The 18842-nt window shown below is 40.5% G+C and overlaps 1 protein-coding gene across 1 annotated transcript in view; it reads left to right on the plus strand.

Moving 5' to 3' along the window:
* The window catches only part of PTPRN2 (protein tyrosine phosphatase receptor type N2), a 1169469-nt gene that overhangs the window by 1047031 nt on the left and 103596 nt on the right, over positions 1-18842 (plus strand). The window contains exon 14 of the mRNA XM_040352695.1: positions 6157-6351. Coding sequence (XP_040208629.1) covers positions 6157-6351 — 195 coding nt within the window. The remainder of the gene's footprint in view (positions 1-6156; positions 6352-18842) is intronic.

Here is an 18842-nt window from a genome sequence, read left to right on the forward strand (position 1 = left end):
CATGGGTAACTGTTCTACAAATCTTAAAAAAAATCTTGCTGTCAATCATCAACATTTGCACATGTAGTAGTTGGGTTTTTAAAACAAACAAGTCCATCTAGTTCAACCAATAGAGAAAAACAGACAAGCTGCCTATTACCCAGAAAATGTGGATATTGGGGTTGATTTCCTAAAGGAGAGGTGCATTTTTATTTTGCAAAGTAAATGTTCACTTAGTTTGGGAATCAAGTAAAGCTATGTTTACTTCATTCATCCAATTATCTGCAAGCAAAAAAAAATTTTTTTTTTCTTTTTAAATTAAATTTTAATTTAAATTTATTTTTAAACTTCTTTAGCATATTATTAGGTATTGTAAACGAACAGAGCGCCCATTCTTTTCACTAAGCCAAGTAAAATTTATGTCTAAAAGTGAACATTATTAACTGTGAAGTGGATATTCTAGTTATGTTATATTATGTTATATTCCAGGTCCCTGTGTGCATGTTTGGAGGCATATTGTGCCACATTAATATGAATGAGGCCTCTGTTCAATATACATTTTTTATTTTACAATACATATGATCATAAATATATCATGATGAGAGCATCAATAATTACACGTGAGATACTTGTATTTAAATTTTACCTTATTATAATGATACTTTTATTCATCAAAAAATGCATTTATTTGAAAAATACAACAATCTAATGACACAGTAACATTGGCAAAATAATTTGATTCGCTTCTGAATCTCACCTCTTCCTGTGAAGTGAGAGGATATAATTGGAAATAGGATTTTCCAACCATGAGGATGGATGCTTGACTTTAGTGAATTTGCATATCCATGGCTCTAAGCCAACAATACACATGCATTTAGTATACACATATGTAAATCCTGGAAAGGCATCTTTACTTCATCCTTAGGGATTGATGGTCCAAGGAAAAAGCTTATGTTCATAGTAAATCAAGCCAAAAGTGTGAGAAGGTGTCAGGCACTAGAATATAAATTGTCTCTTCTTCCATTGGGGAAACGACTATTTTTTTCTTGTCTTTATTTAGAAATCTTGTTTAAAATAAAAAGAACCAACCAAAAGAAATCAAATATGTTAACTGTGTTAACGAACTTGTGATAGTTGCTTGGCTATGATGGAAATCGAATGGCTTCTTTTTATTTTTTATTTTTTTATACAAGGGCTAAAGGGTTTTTAATTGTATTACATTTTGTAGTGATGGTGTTTTTCAAGATATGTTGAATTTTTCACATTAGTTCTTGCACCCTGCCACTTATAGACTAAAGCCTCGTACACACGACCGAGGAACTCGACGGGCGAAACACATAATTTTCCTCGTCAAGTTCCTTGTTAGGCTGTCGAGGAACTCGACAAGGCAAGTTTCTCCATTCCCGTCGAGGAAATAGAGAACTTGCTCTCTTTTTGGCTCGTCGAGTTTCTTGACAGTTTCCTCGACGGAAATGTACACACGACCGGTTTCCTCGGCAAAGAAATATCTCCCAGCAAGTTTCTTGCTGGTTTTTGCCGAGAAACTCGGTCATGTGTACGAGGCCTAAGTCCACTTCTACAGACACACCACACAATTGGCAAATAAACAAACTCATGCAAATGGATTGTACACAGGGCCCCAGTGCCACAAGGCCATGGTGTTACCCGTTAATAAACTGTGAAATATTTTTTTAATGTCCTGTTTCTTATTCCACATAATTCTACCCTGGGGTGCCAAGAGTAAAGTGTGTGTTTGCATCTGTGATCAGGATTGCTCTAGGTTGGTTTATCTGTTTATGCAGAAGTCAGTGACACTCAGAGTTCATCTCAGGCAAGGGAAGGATTTAGGAGAGGGCGCTGACGTGGCCTTGATGTGCATCTTAAATCTACCATGTTTTTCTGTCACTTTTCTGCGCGTGCCGTACACTAAAATGATCTGACAATAACCTTGCTTGTCTAAGAAATTTATGTCAAGAGTATTTTCTGTGAAATGGTCTTGTGTTATATTTGAAGGCAATCTCACACATAAAACAAACCCAGCTTGTATTAACAGAAACAGTTCAAACAGAAGACTTTGGCATCCCTGCAATAACATTTTTCTTTTGCTTGTATTACCTCCCATCTTAGTAACTCTTTTTTTTTGCTGTCAGTAAAACCTCAGGTGGTGATGTTGTAGGCTTTCACTGGATCCCATTTATAATGCAGGAGAAGAAATGCATGACTGCTGTCATCTATAGTCACTAACTTTACCAGAGATCCAAGTTTGTGTGCATGCTTCCTTGTGTGCTCATACAAACTAGACAAGGTTATATAAAACAGTAATTGAATTGGCTTTACGTTAAAAAGAATGTGTATTGGTTGTGTGCATATTTTGTTTATTAGGGTTAGGACAATAACATATGATTTTAAAAAATGTATTACATTTTTTTAGTCATGTAAATATTTCACCCAACAATATTTTGTAGTCTTTTATTCAGCTAGCAGGTGGAACTTTATGCTTCTCAGCTTGCTCAGTAGCTCAAGCTGAACTTTTGAGTCAAAAGATGCTGATGACCGAAACAGGGAAAGATTATACTGTGCTATGTCTTCTGCTAACCCATAGTGATCTGGCAATCATTTGTCATATAAAAAAAAAATATTTGTAAAGCAAAGAATGAGTGTGTTTGTGTGTGTCTGAGTAGATGTGTAAATGTGTAAAATATCAGTAAAATACTAATAAAAACATTTACAATAAAATTCCCCCTGAATTATTATAGGTTACCCCTTAATGTCATAGACAGTATGATGTAACAAGGAGGTGAAAATCTAGTTCTGCAGGGTGTACCAGGCGGATGCTAGTGAGCATCAACGTTATTTAAAAAAATTCATCTTATTAGGCAGTCATTGGTTGTTGCAAATGCACACATGGGTGGGTTCTGGTGGCTTTAAAATAATATATAATCAGAAATGTAATGTGTGTGGATAATCTTACGGTCAATGTCATGTATGACCATGTTGCCTGCAAATGTCTGTGAATATGCAATCAAAAGTATTATCTGTCTCGGAATTCCTAATATATTGTTTGAAAGTACCGTATCTTTAAAAAAAAAAATAAGTTGCTTATTGAAGTTGCTTTGAAAGAAAAAGTTTGTTGTACGGCTTATAAACCAAGGCCACATTTTACATCCTGTTTAGCTCTGTCTGTAAATATCCCTGATTGAAGGGCCAGCAGTGCCATCAAATCCATGATTTATGCATGTTCAGTTATTATGAGCTGTTAATTCTCCCCAGCCTGTAAATTAGCATTTAAGAAACGGTATCATTGCTAAATAGATGGGGAGAAAGCCTATTGATTGTCTTTGCCCAGATGAGAGAAGAATAACAAATCATACATAATATACAAAATCAAATACTACGCTAATCAAACTAACATCTTCCTCCTTATCTATAAATACCCATTTGGTTGTACCCATTTTCCTCTTTGTACTGCCCAACAGTACAAACTCTGAAGCTAAATAGGATCCTTTTTTTCATTCATTTGTGTGGGATCCATTACTGATTTTATGGGGTCCAGCTCAACCATTCTACAAATGACTATGGTATATATAGGCTTGGTCTGTATAGTACATAGCATGGCAATGAGGTGCAAACCAATAAAAACAAAATTCAGTATAATCTAAAATGTTGATTAATTCTAATTGGTTCTATCTGGTTGTTGTGGGTTGCTGCAACTACGTTTTAACTCCTTATTAGAGTGAGCATTTCCATTCCGCCAGCATGTAACAACAGTGTCTTTATAACTTGCTCCATCAGCTGTTTCAAATGCAAAATGTTTTAAAATGTTGTCCCCCAAATGTCCCACCTAAACAGGCTATAACAGGTTGTTACTGATATGCAAATTTCAACTTGGAAAAAGTAAACATCTAAGCCCTCATTTCCACCTATTTGGCCTCATGCACACTGGGCGTTATAAAAACATCAGTAGCGCTAGCTGTAGAAATCTGTAGCTGTAGAGTGAGTTTTTTTATCATTAGAAATAGTCTGATAACCACCTCCCCATTCATTTCAGTGTGACTTTTCACACTGGGGCGGTGCACTTGCGGGACGTTCCAAAAAGTCCTGCAAGCAACATCTTTGGGGCAGTTTGGGAGCGATGTATACACCGCTCCCAAAACGCCTTGCCCATTGAAATGATTGGGCAGCGCTGCCAAATTGTCTGCAAAGTGCTTCGGCAGCGCCGCAACGCAGGTGTTCTTGACCCTTTTTTCAGCCGCCTGCGAGGGACCAAAATGTGCAGCTAAAACAACGCTAGTTACCACAGACGCCCAACGCTTTCAGTGTGAAATTAGCCTTACAGCCAAGCTGCAATCTTGGCCTCTGCTGATCTGCAGCTGCCATGGTGCTGGACAAGTGATCAGTTATGACACCAGCCATTTGATGGTTTGACAGTTTGGCATGCCTCGAATTTAACTGTTTGAGGAAACTGTTAAATTGATGCACATGTCAAAGAGGAGTTCCAGGCACAAATTGAACTCAGTTTTAAAAAAAGAACACATCACTCCCCCCTAATTTTTGGATATATATATATATTTTATATTTTCATACCTTTTTGGTATGTTTTTTTTTGGACTTCTGTCCCATGGCGCCTCGGCGAGGTACGTCACTTCTGTGTTTTTTTTTGTGCATTCCTCTTTCTTCCATTGCCTTCTGGGACCTGTGTGTCTCCCAGAAGATGATGGGACCATTCAGAAAGTGCAGAGTGAGTAGTGCATGCACAGTAGGAATGGACGGGTCGGCTTCGGGTGCCAACATGGTGGGCTCCCTGGACAGGTAAGTGTCATTATATTAAAAGTCAGGATCTACATTATTTGTAGCTGCTGACTTTAAAATAGTTTCACCCAGGCTGGAACTCTGTTTTAACCAGAGCCTCTTTCTGAGATTTGGTGGTTACAAGTTAAAATAGTTTTTTTTCCTTTTTTTTTACACTGTTGTTTTAAAAATAAATGGTGTCACTTTTATTCCTATTGCAAGAAATGTAAAACATCCCTTGTAATCGAAAAAAGGCATGACAGGACCTCTTAAATATGAGATCTGGGGTCAAAAAGACCTCAGATCTCATATTAAAAAAAGAAAAATTAAAATATTCTCGTTTTGAAAAAATAAAATAATAAAAAAAGTCCCTTTAAGTGCTAGAGGCGGAAGTGACGTTTTGACGTTGCTTCCGCCCTGCAATGGTATGGAGATGGGTGGGGGCCATCTTCCCCTCATTCATCTCCATACCTAACAGGGAGAAGGATTCGATCGCCTCTGCCGGTGGTTTAGGTAAGAGGCCCCTCTCCCATCGCCGATAAAAGTGATCTTGCGGTGAATACGCCACAGAGACCACTTTAATCTGAAACCGGACTACTCAATGAAGAAGATGATACCTGGGATATGGAAGCTAGCTGCCCTCTTCAAAGTCCCGACGTATATCGGCGTGAGCCGGTCCAGAAATGGTTACAGGGGTTGTAAACCCTTACCTAGTAAAATGACTTGCAAATAAACTCAGTTGTAAAATCTGCAATTAATTGATTAATCAGTAATGATCATTTCTGATGATTAGAAACATTATGATTAGAACTACACGGTCTGATCCTCTGTCGATGTTTGCAAACTATTCTCAACTGAGACACAACAATTGTAATATTTTATTGTTGTCTGAGCCTTTGTTGAGATTCAGTCCCACTTTCTCTCCTGGTAAATAATTGCACTAGGACAGGAAATTTTACACTTGTCACCGGAATAGAAACAGAGGTGTAATCTCCCAACATCGAAACATATTCCGGGGTCAGCTGTCAAAGGCGAGAATTTTTTACACTTTGGGGAGATTTCTGCACATTTCCTTTTGTGTCTTCTTGGTAGGAAGGAAGGGTAAATCTTCCCAATGAGAGCACCAATCAAAACCTTACAGTGACCCAGTAAGACAGTAACCCAGTAGAAACTCTTAGTTGCTGTATGAAAAAATTGTGGGGAAAAAGGTTTTGGCAGAAATTCCACTGTAGTGTGTGACAGCACAGCCTGATGGTACATAGTGTTATTTATGTTTGCTGACTGTATAAGATTGGCAGATTTTTCCTTCCTAGCTGACAAGAACTGCTCCCTTGGGGTCAAAATTAATTCCATATTATTCATATAGTATGTCTTTCTATTTCTTTGCAGGAGCTTTGCCGTCAGCGGATGTCTGTCAAGACTTCAGATCGACCAGAGCCACTGCACAGTTCCCGTATTAATAGCATCTCATCGCAGTTCAGTGATGGGCCTATGGCCAGCCCCACTGCAAGGAGTAGCACATCCTCCTGGAGTGAGGAACCTGTCCAGTCAAATATGGACATCTCCACCGGTCACATGATATTGGTAAGAGCTTTTATTTCATGAGTCTGGAAACAATTTTTTTTTTTTATTGCAATGGTTTCAACTGCAATTGTTGACTTGATTAGAAAAGAGATGATAAAACTGAAACAATTTTATTCTCCAACCTGATATATATGGCCCAATTCACTAAAGGCTAAATTGGGTCCTTTTAAGGTCTGTTTTTTTCATGCTAACAGTGGAGCTGCAGCCACAGATTAGTGTAATGGTCAGGCCGCATATACAGTAATAAATGTGTTTTTTTTGTTTTTTTTTTTGTATGTAATCTATGCTACAGTAAGGGTTAAAATACCCTTTATAAGAAACAGAGGGTGCAATCAGCGCAAAAATCTATAAGATATAGTATAAAACACACACCCCCCCCCCCACGTATGCAAGCGGAACACTAAATAGAATTTTCACAAAAATCCAAAATGGCAAATATTATATCAGGGTATAAGTGCAGCGGAAACCAAACAATCCAAAACGTTGATAAACAACAAGTCCCAGAATGCAATGTCAGTGCAATAATGAGAGTAATTACAGATGGAGTAAGTTGATGGACAACAGGTCCCAGAAAACCTTCACCAGTGATGATAAAATCCACAGTAGGTGACAGTCCCTCCACCTCCGATCTTATTTCCTACTCTCACCTTAAGGCATGGACTAACAGGTAGTCATGCAAGTAGATCCCAATATATCAATGGGTTGAAACGAATCACACACTCCTTTCCAGACGCCTCAAAAACTCAGCCAGACCATAAATGACAAAAAAGGAGGAGAAGATCTAGATGCTCAATGTATGATATTAAAATGTAATTGTCCAAACACGGACTACTCACATTTAAAATGATTTGATACAGCATAAATTGCAGACCTGTGTCTGTCTAATTCCGAAGGACAGCAGCGGGTGACGTCATCTAACGCAGCTCCTCCCCCATACGCGTTATGTTCCTGTGAACTTCCTCAGCGGGACTTGTTGTTTATCAACGTTTTGGATTGTTTGGTTTGCGCTGCACTTATACCCTGATATAATATTAAAATACCCTTTTCTGTAGCACTCTGGAGTGTCAGACTGCTGTTCCCACATACAATGCAGTGGTTTGGCTCTCCAGTGGTCTGCTACTCCCCCTGAACATTTTTCCAACCAACAGTGCTGCCCAAGGAAAAAGAGTGCCGATGATTAGAGAAGAGTGTGCAGGGGTGAGTATCAGACTGCTGGAGAGCTGTCCTGATTCTCCAGAGTGCTGCAGCAAAAATTAAGTACAAAAAACAAAAGTAGAAGCATATTTTCAATGCATGTGCCGCCTCACTGCATTTTAGTAATGGCTAGGGTTCAACTGAGATTTACCTGAATTCACAAAGTTTAAGGTTGCTTTCACACTGAAGCGCTATGCAGGCGCTATTGCGCTAAAAATTGCGCCTGCAATGCGCTCTGAAAGAGCCGCTACTTTCTATCCAGTGTGAAAGTCTGAGGGCTTTCACACTGGAGCGCTACGCTGGGGGGATGCTAAAAAAAGTCCTGCCAGCCGCATCCTTAAGGAGCAGTAGGAGCGGTAAAAATACCGCTCCTATAGCGCCCCTGCCCATTGAAATCAATGGGTAGCGCCTCCAAACCGCCCGCAAAACACCTTAAAACGCTGTGGGGGTTAAAAATCTCCCCGCTAGCGCCCCAAAAATCGTAGCAAACACAACGGTAAAACGCTGCTAAAAATAGCGGCGCATTACCGCCAGCGCACCAAGCGCCTCAGTGTGAAAGTACCCTAAAGGATAATTTCACATGTTACATCCATATTTTGGGTATAACATGCAACATGTTGCTAAATCACCTGCCTTCCCCCCGACCTGATTCCCCATTGTGACAGCGGGCAGGAAATCCTCTCTCCAAACGCACTGTCAAAATTATAAAAAAAAAAAGGGTGGATGCATGGTCCGCCCATATTCACCATGTAATTTATTCGCAGAGTTCTGTTAATGAATGAACTACAACTACAATGTGCCATTGCAGCTGACAACTTTTTTTTTTTTAGTTCTCAGTGTACTGGTGCTGGTGAGCTCTCTGGTAATTCATTGATCTTCCTGCAACTCAGTAACTGCCTGCCTGTATTGGAGGTACTGAACAAGCAGACCGCTCTACTGACAGTCTGCAGGAGTCTGGCATTGCACCGGCGATCTGCTGATCGTAGGTGCAATGCTTTACAGGATCCTAAGAAAATAAATAATACATGCATTTTTATGCCTGCAAAAAATGTGCATTTATTAATTTTTTTAAAAGGTGAACTAAAGCCCTGTACACACGATCGGATATCTGATGGAATTTAATCTGATGGATTTTTTCGTTGGATATCCGATGAAGCTGACTTACATCAGTCTTACCTACACACCATCGGTCAAAAATCAGACCGTGTCCAAACGCGGTTAAGTAAAACACTAAGACATGCTGAGAAAAATGAAGTTCAATGCTTCCGAGCATGCCATACATAAACAACAAAGCCGCGCCAAAGAGATTCTAAATAGGTAAATTCAGGGTATGGTATAAATCAAGTCCATAGAATGCAATAATCAGCATATATCTCCAGATGACAGTGAAGTTCATACATATATAAGGTCCTGGAAGCTCACACCACCCAAAGTGACAGGTATTGCAATATTAAAGTGATTCCTTCGCCGAAAATGTAAGGCCGCTTACCAGAGGGCAAGCTTTCTATGCAGTCGGCTATAGCCCAGCCGCAGCCCTTGTGGACTTTCAGGAATGCAGGGGGAGACAGGTCCCAAGGAAAACACCAGGCACGATCTCAGGCTCATCCGATTATAAGAATGGAAAAGAAGGTGCACCATAGCATAATTCCCTATAAAAAAATTGTTATTTATTAAAAAACTTAAGCGTACTTACAAACATCGATTTAAAAACAGCATATAAACTAAAGTACCGGCTGGCAAACTCAAGGAGCCCTTCCCTCTTAGCGTGGTGACGTCACTGCACGTCCTCCCAGACGCGTTTCATTTTCAATTGGACGTTCTCAATGCGTCAACTTGATTCTGAGCATGCTTGGATTTTTGACCGATGGACTTCCACACAGACGATCGTTTTTTTATCCATAGGAACATTTTAAAACATGTTCTATTTTTTTCACCGATGGAAAACAAACCGATGGGGCCCATACACGATCGGTTTGTCCGATGAAAACGGTCCATCGGTCCGTTTAAGCTTGGTAAGCCTTTAAGCTTTCCAATAACACCATCAGCATTTTTTTCTCTGTACAAAATGTATACGCATTGTATAAGCCAGGAAGGTGCTCAAGACACCCTGACACCAATATCCTGCCTCATGATAATGTTCCAGACTGAATATATCAAAACAAACCTTTCATTTTTATAAAATGATACTTAATTTTTTTTTTCCTATATTCTATATTTGCAACAGTTCTGCTTTAAAGTGAACCTATTATTATATAAAAAAAAAGTAAAACAGAAAATTATGCTTGTGCTTAGGTGATGCTAATTTTGTATAGGTATGATTGTTTAATAAAAAAAAAAGCAAACATTTGCATTACTCACGGGTGTTAAGTAACAATGCTGCTAAAAGCAAAAATAGTATTATTCCTATTTTTCTACTTTGCTGAAATGTTCGAGATTTTTCTTTTTCATATTTGACAGTTTTTTGTTTTATTATTATGTAAAGGGAGATTTAATATGCCTCGTAAGTTAAAATAAAAAGTGTCAGTGTGGTTTGGGTTTATTCATACCTTATTTTCTGGTTCTGGGCGAACATCCTTATATGAACATATTTGTGTTGTGTGATATATTTTTTTCACTGCAGTTTCTGTAGCATAAATATACTGTATCTGTGAGATGTTTTAAAAATAGGCACCGTTTCATAACAGTGCTTGTTTTAAGGTTATGTTTAAACATGGATGGAGTTCAATGCATTTTTAATGGCCTTTTCCCATTAGGTAGCTGCAGACTGTTTTCACATTATATTTCCTCTTGTTTCACATGAGTGATTTTGAGGCATGACCAGATTGCATGTGTTGTTATTGTGTAGTAATTGTTCATTTCACACAAACGATTGCTAGAGCAGAGATTACAGCTCCCAAGTTCAGGCCAGAAATATTGTGCTGAAGTTGTTATTGCAGACAGCAGTTCCTGGTAGACCTATAAAGTTCTGTAAGGGCTCCGATGCTCCATTGTGTTCTGTCTATATTAAGTTCTGTCTAGTCTTTAAACTAACTACTGGAGCTAAGCATGAAAGCAACTTTTTATGCCTTAAAGAGAAACTACCCTTTAAAATGTTTAAGAATATAAGATTAAAAGCTGTGTTTCAATACGTCGTACCAATCGTAGTACCCACAGCACAATGGATGTGCTGAGATAGCATAATAAACATCAGAAAACATTTCACTGTAGATGAGCATTGAGACTTAAAATGATTGTAAATCATGTGTCTTCAAACTACGGCCCTCCAGTTGTTCAGGAACTACAATTCCCATCATGCCTAGTCATGTCTGTGAATATCAGAGTTTTACAATGCCTCATGGGATGTGTAGTTCCACAACAGCTGGAGGGCCGTAGTTTGAGGATCCCTGTTGTAAATGATCACCTTGTAAAACAACCCATTCAGTTTAAAATAGAAACGAAGGGCAAAACATTTTTGTATAGATAAAAAAAAAACATTATAAGGACCTGTTTTCCCCTTTTTTTATAAATGATCACATTCCCTCTGTTCTCAGCTGCATGGGAGGAGAGACAGCAGCTTTCCAGTGAAAGGCTGTACAGCAGGATCGTGTCAAGACAAGTCTGATCATTGGAGGAGAGCACACTGAGGGCCAGATTCACGTAGAATCGCAGCGGTGTAACGTATCATATATACGTTACACCGCCGCAAGTTTTCATCGCAAGTGCCTGATTCACCAAGCACTTGTGTGAAAACTTACGCCGGCGGCCTCCGGCGTAAGCCCACGTAATTCAAAGGGGCGTGTGCCATTTAAATTAGGCGCGCTCCCGTGCCGGACCTACTGTGCATGCTCCGTTTTGAAATTCCCGCCGTGCTTTGCGCGAAGTGACGTCATTTTTTCGAACGGCGACGTGCGTAGCGTACTTTCGTATTCCCGGACGTCTTACGCAAGAATTTTTTTTTTTGAAATTCGACGCGGGAACGACGGCCATACTTTAACATGGGCTCTGTAAAGTTAGGGCAGATAAAACGACGACTAACTTTGTGACGGGAAACTAGACTAGCAATGATGTAACGAACGCGAAAAACCGTCGTGGGTCGCCGTAACTACTAATTTGCATACCCGACGCTGGTTTACGATGCAAACTCCCCCCAGCGGCGGCAGAAGTATTGCATCCTAAGATCCGACGGTGTAATTCAATTACACCTGTCGGATCTTAGGGCTATCTATGCGTAACCGATTCTATGAATCAGTCGCATAGTTAGGACGACCCTAAAACAGAGATACGACGGCGTATCAGGAGATACGCCGTCGTATCTCTTTTGTGAATCTGGCCCCATGTTCCTAGTGTGCTCTCCTGCTTAGGCTGGCCATACATTATATCATTTTCTTCATCAATTTTCTTTAGATTTACCCTCAACTATTTGGTTCAAGGGGTTGCCTGATTACATACAATTGAAAGTGTTTAGGTTTGACCTCATATTATATGTTGTTGGTAAATCTAAAGGAAAGTTGTACAAGAAAATTGTATAATGTATGGCCAGCCTGAAGCCTCGTACACACGACCGAGGAACTCGACGGGTGAAACACATCGTTTTCCTCGTCAAGTTCCTTGTTAGGCTGTCGAGGAACTTGACGAGCCAATTTTCTCCATTCCCGTCGAGGAAATAGAGAACTTGCTCTCTTTTTGGCTCGTCGAGTTTCTCGACAGTTTCCTCGACGAAAATGTACACACGACCGGTTTCCTCTGCAAAAAAATATCTCCCATCAAGTTTCTTGCTGGTTTTTGCAGAGAAACTCGGTCGTGTGTACGAGGCCTAAGTCTGGTCGGTTTTTAATAGGAAAGCATAAGGACTAGCAGGAACACCAGGAATTTCACAGAAATGAAGCAACACAAAGAGAACAGGATACTTTCTCATACAAGTACATGGTACAGCAGACACATATCAGGAATATGGAGTATTGGGGTAAAAAAACTCTTCAACAATGTGGTGATTTGAATTTTACCTGCTCTAATGGTGGTCATAAACCGATTGACCATTTACCTTGACATAGTTGATTAGTGCAAGGGTTCAGCGACTAATCACTGTTACTGGCTGTAGGTACCCTACAATTGATGTCTACTCTATTAATGGCTTACAGTGCCTTGTTCGGCACTTGAGTAGGGTGGCCATTTTGTTAAAGTGGCAGGGTTTTGCTTCCTCATGTCAAAACTACCTCCTGATGGCTGGTAAGGTGATGATCAATAAGCAGCAGGAGAGGAGGAAACAGAACAACAGAATAAAATAGAACCAGGAAGATCTTTACATTGAAGATCATCGGGTACAGCTTCTCTCCAGAAAACTCTCAAATAACAGTGAACAGCAGAGCACTGACATATCCAAATCTCACGCAAAGCTTGTGGGACTAAAGCTTGCCATTGAGGTTTTTTGTTTTAATTTTTTATTTAGACAGCAGGCCAAACAAAGAAAAAAAAAACGGATTCCTCTATCCACACAAATGAGGTGGATGAAAGGAAACACCCCCAAGGGACATTGTATTCTGACGGTGGGATCTGTCCGAGACATTAATCAACGTCTGCAGCCAATCAGTGAGAATAATTTTCCAATATGTATCTTTGGAGAAGTTGATCAAAGGATCAACTTCTGATGAGCAGGGGTGGCCACAACCTGATTGAAAATGTTTCCAGTCCCTGCTGACCCGGCTTAATTTAAATTACCGTATGGCCAGCTTAAAGTGATTGTAAAGGAAAAAAATGTATTTCTTAACTGAGCCAGCTCTCTGTGCCCATAAGACACAGAGAGCACGACTCATCCCTGTCCAACCCCCCCACTCCCACCTCACTGACTGTGATTGCCAGCAGCGGGAGCCAATGGCAATCACATGCATCTCAGCCAATCAGGAGAAAGAGCCTTGGGTCTCATGCACATCACTGGATCGAGATCGGGCTTAGGTAGGAATTGGGAGGGGGGGCTGAGGGGGGATCTGCACACTGAAGGTTTTTTACCTTAAAGCGGTTGTAAACCCGCATCAAAATGTTTTATTTTTTTTCTCCTGCAAGGCAAAAGTCATAATGAGCTAATATGCACCGCATATTAGCTCATTATGAAATACTTACCTCGGAACGAGGTGTGTAAAACTTACCTGGTTCACGCCGAGCGAGAAATCATCTTGCTCCGGCGTGTCTTCCGGGTATCGCCGCTCCAGCGCTGTGATTGGCTGGAGCGGCGATGACGTCACTCCCGCGCATGCGCGCGGGAGATTTAAATTCGGCAAGGTCCGGCGGCTGCCGGTCCTTTAGCCGAGGATCCCCCCTGCGCATGCGCCGCTGATGTCAGCGGCGCATTGCGAGGTGAATATCTCCTAAACCGTGCAGGTTTAGGAGATATTATTTATACCTACAGGTAAGCCTTATTATATGCTTACCTGTAGGTAAAAGTCATAAAGTGGGGTTTACAACCACTTTAATGCATAGAACCTTTAGCCTTTACAACCACTTTAATTATCAGAGGCAGCAGTACAGATTTCACAATGCAGGTTTACAGTTATTAGGCTACAGAACAGGAGCGCCTTGGCATAATCACATATTTAGGATCTATATTTCAAGAGGAATTCAAGATAAAAGTTACATTTTTCAGGGTACTACTTAGGAACACTTATTTATTTTATGTTTGAGAGTATGACTGGCAATTTTTACTAGGCCCATAAGGCCATAATGAAAGATTTGTCAAGCTACCCTAAAGATTCCCAGTAAAAGTGAGTGTCTCTCAATCTACATGGTTCATTGCTTTTAGCCTTCAAACAGGTGTTTAGAAGGACAAAGCAGCAGGGTCAACTTATTGGTGGCCTTTTTGCTGCACATATGTTACTTCAATTTGCTGCTCAACTGTCATAGGGTATGGGAATCATGTGACTTACTGCACAACCTCGCCTTAATGGGGATGGCAGTCTAGGGTGACAACACTGCTCCTCCATAGATACAGTACAGTGAATGAGCGTTGTCACCCTAGGAGAAGAAGCGTGTTACTGACAGGAAAAAGCTTTATGAAAAGAAATGTAGGCACCTCATCTAAGGACTGATAAGCTGCAATAGGTTACATTTTTGTGTACAATCCGCCAGTGAACTTTACACACCCAAAATGAAATGAGCTGCAGGCTTTAGATCAGTGAAAGACTCCTTTATAAGTAAAGTTGCTGGAAAACCTTTAATCAAACTTCTTAGACTGTGTAGGTTTTCTGTGGCATATTGATTTACTCAAATTTAGTTCAACTTCATATTTTTTTCATTTAGAAACATTTGGCTACAGTACAAGAGATTCTTATTGGTACATAAATAAACATTATATTTATCTTCTCATTTATGCCGGAGTGGTTTTGTTTTCCAACACATTCTACAATGACCTTTACAGGAAATATATTTATCTCCTCTGTGAACAGCTGGCAACATTAAAGGTTTTAGCTTGAAAGCATTTTAGTTTTGTTCTCAGATCTTAAATTGTGCATTTTAACACTAGCCTACTACAGGCTCACATGGTGGTAGTAAATCTCTACTCATGTGCCCATGCCGAGTGTCCAGCATGGGAGCTAGCATTGGAGAGGTAAAGGAAAGCCTCAGATTACTGCATAGGGTAGTTTTTACCTAAATAATGATGCCCTGTGAGAGAACACTATTTACGATGTATTGGTCTCTAAATAGGTAAAAATACAGTATACTGCATATGGGAAATAGATTCCCATACAAGTGGGTCTGTCACTGTATTATACTGCAGAGAATCAGGGTTCTCATTTATCCAGGTCGTAGTGCAGCTAGTAGTTGAAAGTCACATTCAACTAAACTTGTTCTGTAATGTTATAGATGTTTCTTGGCTTCTCCAAGCCATTTCTCCAGCTCTGATAAATGTCAGAAAGGTACCCCAGCATTTATATTCACACAAGTAGCACAGACACCTTAATCCAATCACCATGCAATGTGTCCAAGAACAGGAGGTATTGAGTTGTGGAACCACTTTTGCCGTCAAATTTGAGAAAACCTCAATATAAGTTTATTTGTTCCAGCATGCCTAGACATTAAAAAAATATATATTTCTTACCTTTTAGATGTTTCTCAGTAGGAGGTGTCATGGCTGACTCCAAGTTTCTTTTTAACCTCCCTGGCGGTATGATTATGTCAGATTTTAGGTGCTGAAAGCGGTACCATTATTTTGCATGGAAATTTGGCGTTTTATATTTTAGGCCTGCAATTGTTAGGCCCCGTACACACGACCAAACATGTATGCTGAAACTGGTCCGCGGGCCAGTTTCAGCATACATGTTCGGTCGTGTGTAGGCGCTAGCGGGCCGAATTCCAGCAAACATTTGCCCGCCGGGCCTTTTCCCAGCAGACAAATATTCCTGGACGTGTTTTAAAACCGTCCGCTGGAATCCTGCCCGCTCGGACATGTATGGTCGTCAGTACAGACCTACCATACATGTCCGAGCGCCCGCCGTCCCTCGCATGCGTCGAATGACTTCGACGCATGCGTGGAAGCCTTTAAATGGCAGGCCCGCCCACGTCTCCGCGTCATCGTCGCGGCGACGACGCGGACACGCCCCGCGTATTGTTTACGCGCGGACTTCTGTACGATGGTTAGTACAACCATCGTACAGAAGCCCTCTGGCAGGCATGTACGGTGAAAACGGTCCGACGGACCGGTTTCATCGTACATGTTTGCTCGTGTGTACCCGACCTTAGGAATAACTCACTTAAATCTGTCCAAACAAGAGTCTAGTAGACATCCCGGGTATGATAAAGTTTGAAACACAAAATCAAAAATTATAATATAATAACTAACTATAAATAATTATAACAAATAATAATATAATAATAATAAAAATGAATCAATAATGTAATCAAATTAAAAACACTGAAATTGCTCAGTTGCAGAATTGTCGCTGTCATTACCTTCAGTGTTTGATGACAAATTTCCCCACAAATCACTATCGCTCAATTCTGCAAGTGATTCTAATTTATTATCGCTGTTTTCTAGCTGGTCTAAAACCACTTTTGACATAAAGGGACACTTTTTTGTTGCTATGGACAGTTTCTAGTTTCCAGGAAGAAAGAACAGTCTTTATTATATAAAACTGCATGCAGGACACTGGGCAGACCACTAGGGGAAAAGGGTGTGTGTAATTATTTGATACACTACTGTAATCTGTAAGATTACAGTATACTGTATTGTGTGTTTTTACTTTTTTGAATTTGGCGTCAATCTCCGTCCCCGTGCGACACAACGTTGCAGAGAGTGAATTGAGCGAGGAGACAGCTCGCTCACACAGCAGGGAGACATCGCAGGATCCAGGGACAAGGTAAGTAACTTCCCCTGTATCCTGAAATTGCGATCTTGAGTCTGGCTTGGGGATACCACTAATGGTACTGAAATTCCACCCCGAGCTAGACTCGGGAATACCGCTAGGCAGATAAAGATGATAGAGCGAGCCTGTCCCAGGTCTGTGCCCATTAACAGAAAATGCAGGAAGCCCAGCTTGTACACCTATAACCCTTTGTTAGGGCAAACAGTGTTTGAATTTAAGATTCTGTTTTGATCTTTGAGGATAAATTACTTCACAGTACCTGCAGCTACAGAGATAAGTAATGTTTTTTAAAGCACATTTAATGCTTATTAAAGCGGGGGTTCACCCTAAAAAACAATTCTAACATTACATTGAGCCGAGTTGTGAGAATGACATTATGCTGACCTTTTTTATTCTCTTGCCGTACATACCGTTTTATCTATATTTTCACTGTGGCTTCCGGGTATGTAATCCTGCGGGACTGGGCGTTCCTATTCACATGCTAATTGATTGACATGCTTCCCACCGGCGCATACAGCGCGTCACGAGTTGCCGAAAGAAGCCGGACTGCGAGTCGGCTCTATACGGCGCCTGCGCACTGACGTTCGGCTTCTTTCGGCAACTCGTGACGCGCTGTATGTCCCCTAGTTGGACTTAATCTGCTACTAAGTAACAAATCCTTAGGTTGTCTTACAGTGAAAGTTCAGTCAAAAGTTAACTATGGTTAAGTCTGTTCCCACCCCCATTCTAAGCCTATTCTACCTAACCCTGTAAAGAAAAGTTCTGTATGCCTACCTATTCTAAAGCTGTTCCAGTCCAGTCACATGATCTCTCCAACGCTAACAGCAAAGGGCTACAAGTTCCTGGGAGATGGCATAGGCTTACACTGGGGCATCAGTTGTCTGCTGTCCCTCCTCTACATTGAAGACACCGCTAACAGCTGATCATGGGACCGGGTCAGAGTGACTTCAGAGTAGGTAAGTATACAGATATTTTCTTTACATTATTAGCTAGAATAGGCATAAAATGGGAGTAGGAGTAGGTTTAACATTAGGCCGCCATAGACGGTTCGAATCTCAGACAGTTCAGCAGGAAGCGGCAGAGATTCATACCATGTATAGGCATTTTGAATGCACCCAAGTTGATCGATCGATCAACTTGGGTACAACCAGCCTGCCATATTTTAATTGCAATTATTGCAAGTGGCTGTATACATTGGAATCACATTCATAATTTTTGGAAACAGAAAAGAGGACTAAGGGTTCAGACTTTGGATTATGTCCCTGGGTCACCTCCTGACTGCACAAATTGGCCGTGTTTGGTCTGAAGGAACACTTACCGTATATTCCATTCTCCCTTATTCAATTCAAGGATTCCCTGTCAGTAGCTTCTGAAATGATGCTGGGCTATCTGTCTTACTGCCTGCATTTTCCTGTTTTTTGGAAAGAATACATGTATACCTTTGTGCAGTTTTTTGATCCTTGTGCCACCTTAATAAGTGGATGAAAGCCTCCATATATATGTGTTTGAAATAATAATTTCTTGCTTATATTATGTGTGGGGTTTAGACCATCTTGCTTATCCTGTTGCTCCAGTGCCCGTCCAGGGAGATCCTTTTCATGTATGTGTATTCATATTCAGGCAAGTGAGACCTGTTTTCTCTTGTACTACCCCTTCATGCGTCCTGATGAAGCGGACAAGAGAAACGCGTTGATGTATATATATATATAAAGATATAAAAATACTTGTTTTTAATTTTCTGGTTTTGCCATTGCAAATACTTTTATGTTTATGTACAAATAAAATATATATTTTTATACTATTTATGTGGTCCAAATTACCTCTAAAGTCCAAACCTTTAGTTCTCTTTTCTATTGCAAGTGTCTTCTCACGGCGGTGATGGGCAGGAAAAGCACAATCCGTGGTTGCAGGAAAGAAATTTGCTCCATCTATAGCTGGCTGTAGTTAGCTTTTGACTGAACTTCCACT

The sequence above is a fragment of the Rana temporaria genome, chromosome 5, assembly GCF_905171775.1.
Source record: "Rana temporaria chromosome 5, aRanTem1.1, whole genome shotgun sequence".
Classification (NCBI taxonomy): Eukaryota; Metazoa; Chordata; class Amphibia; order Anura; family Ranidae; genus Rana; species Rana temporaria.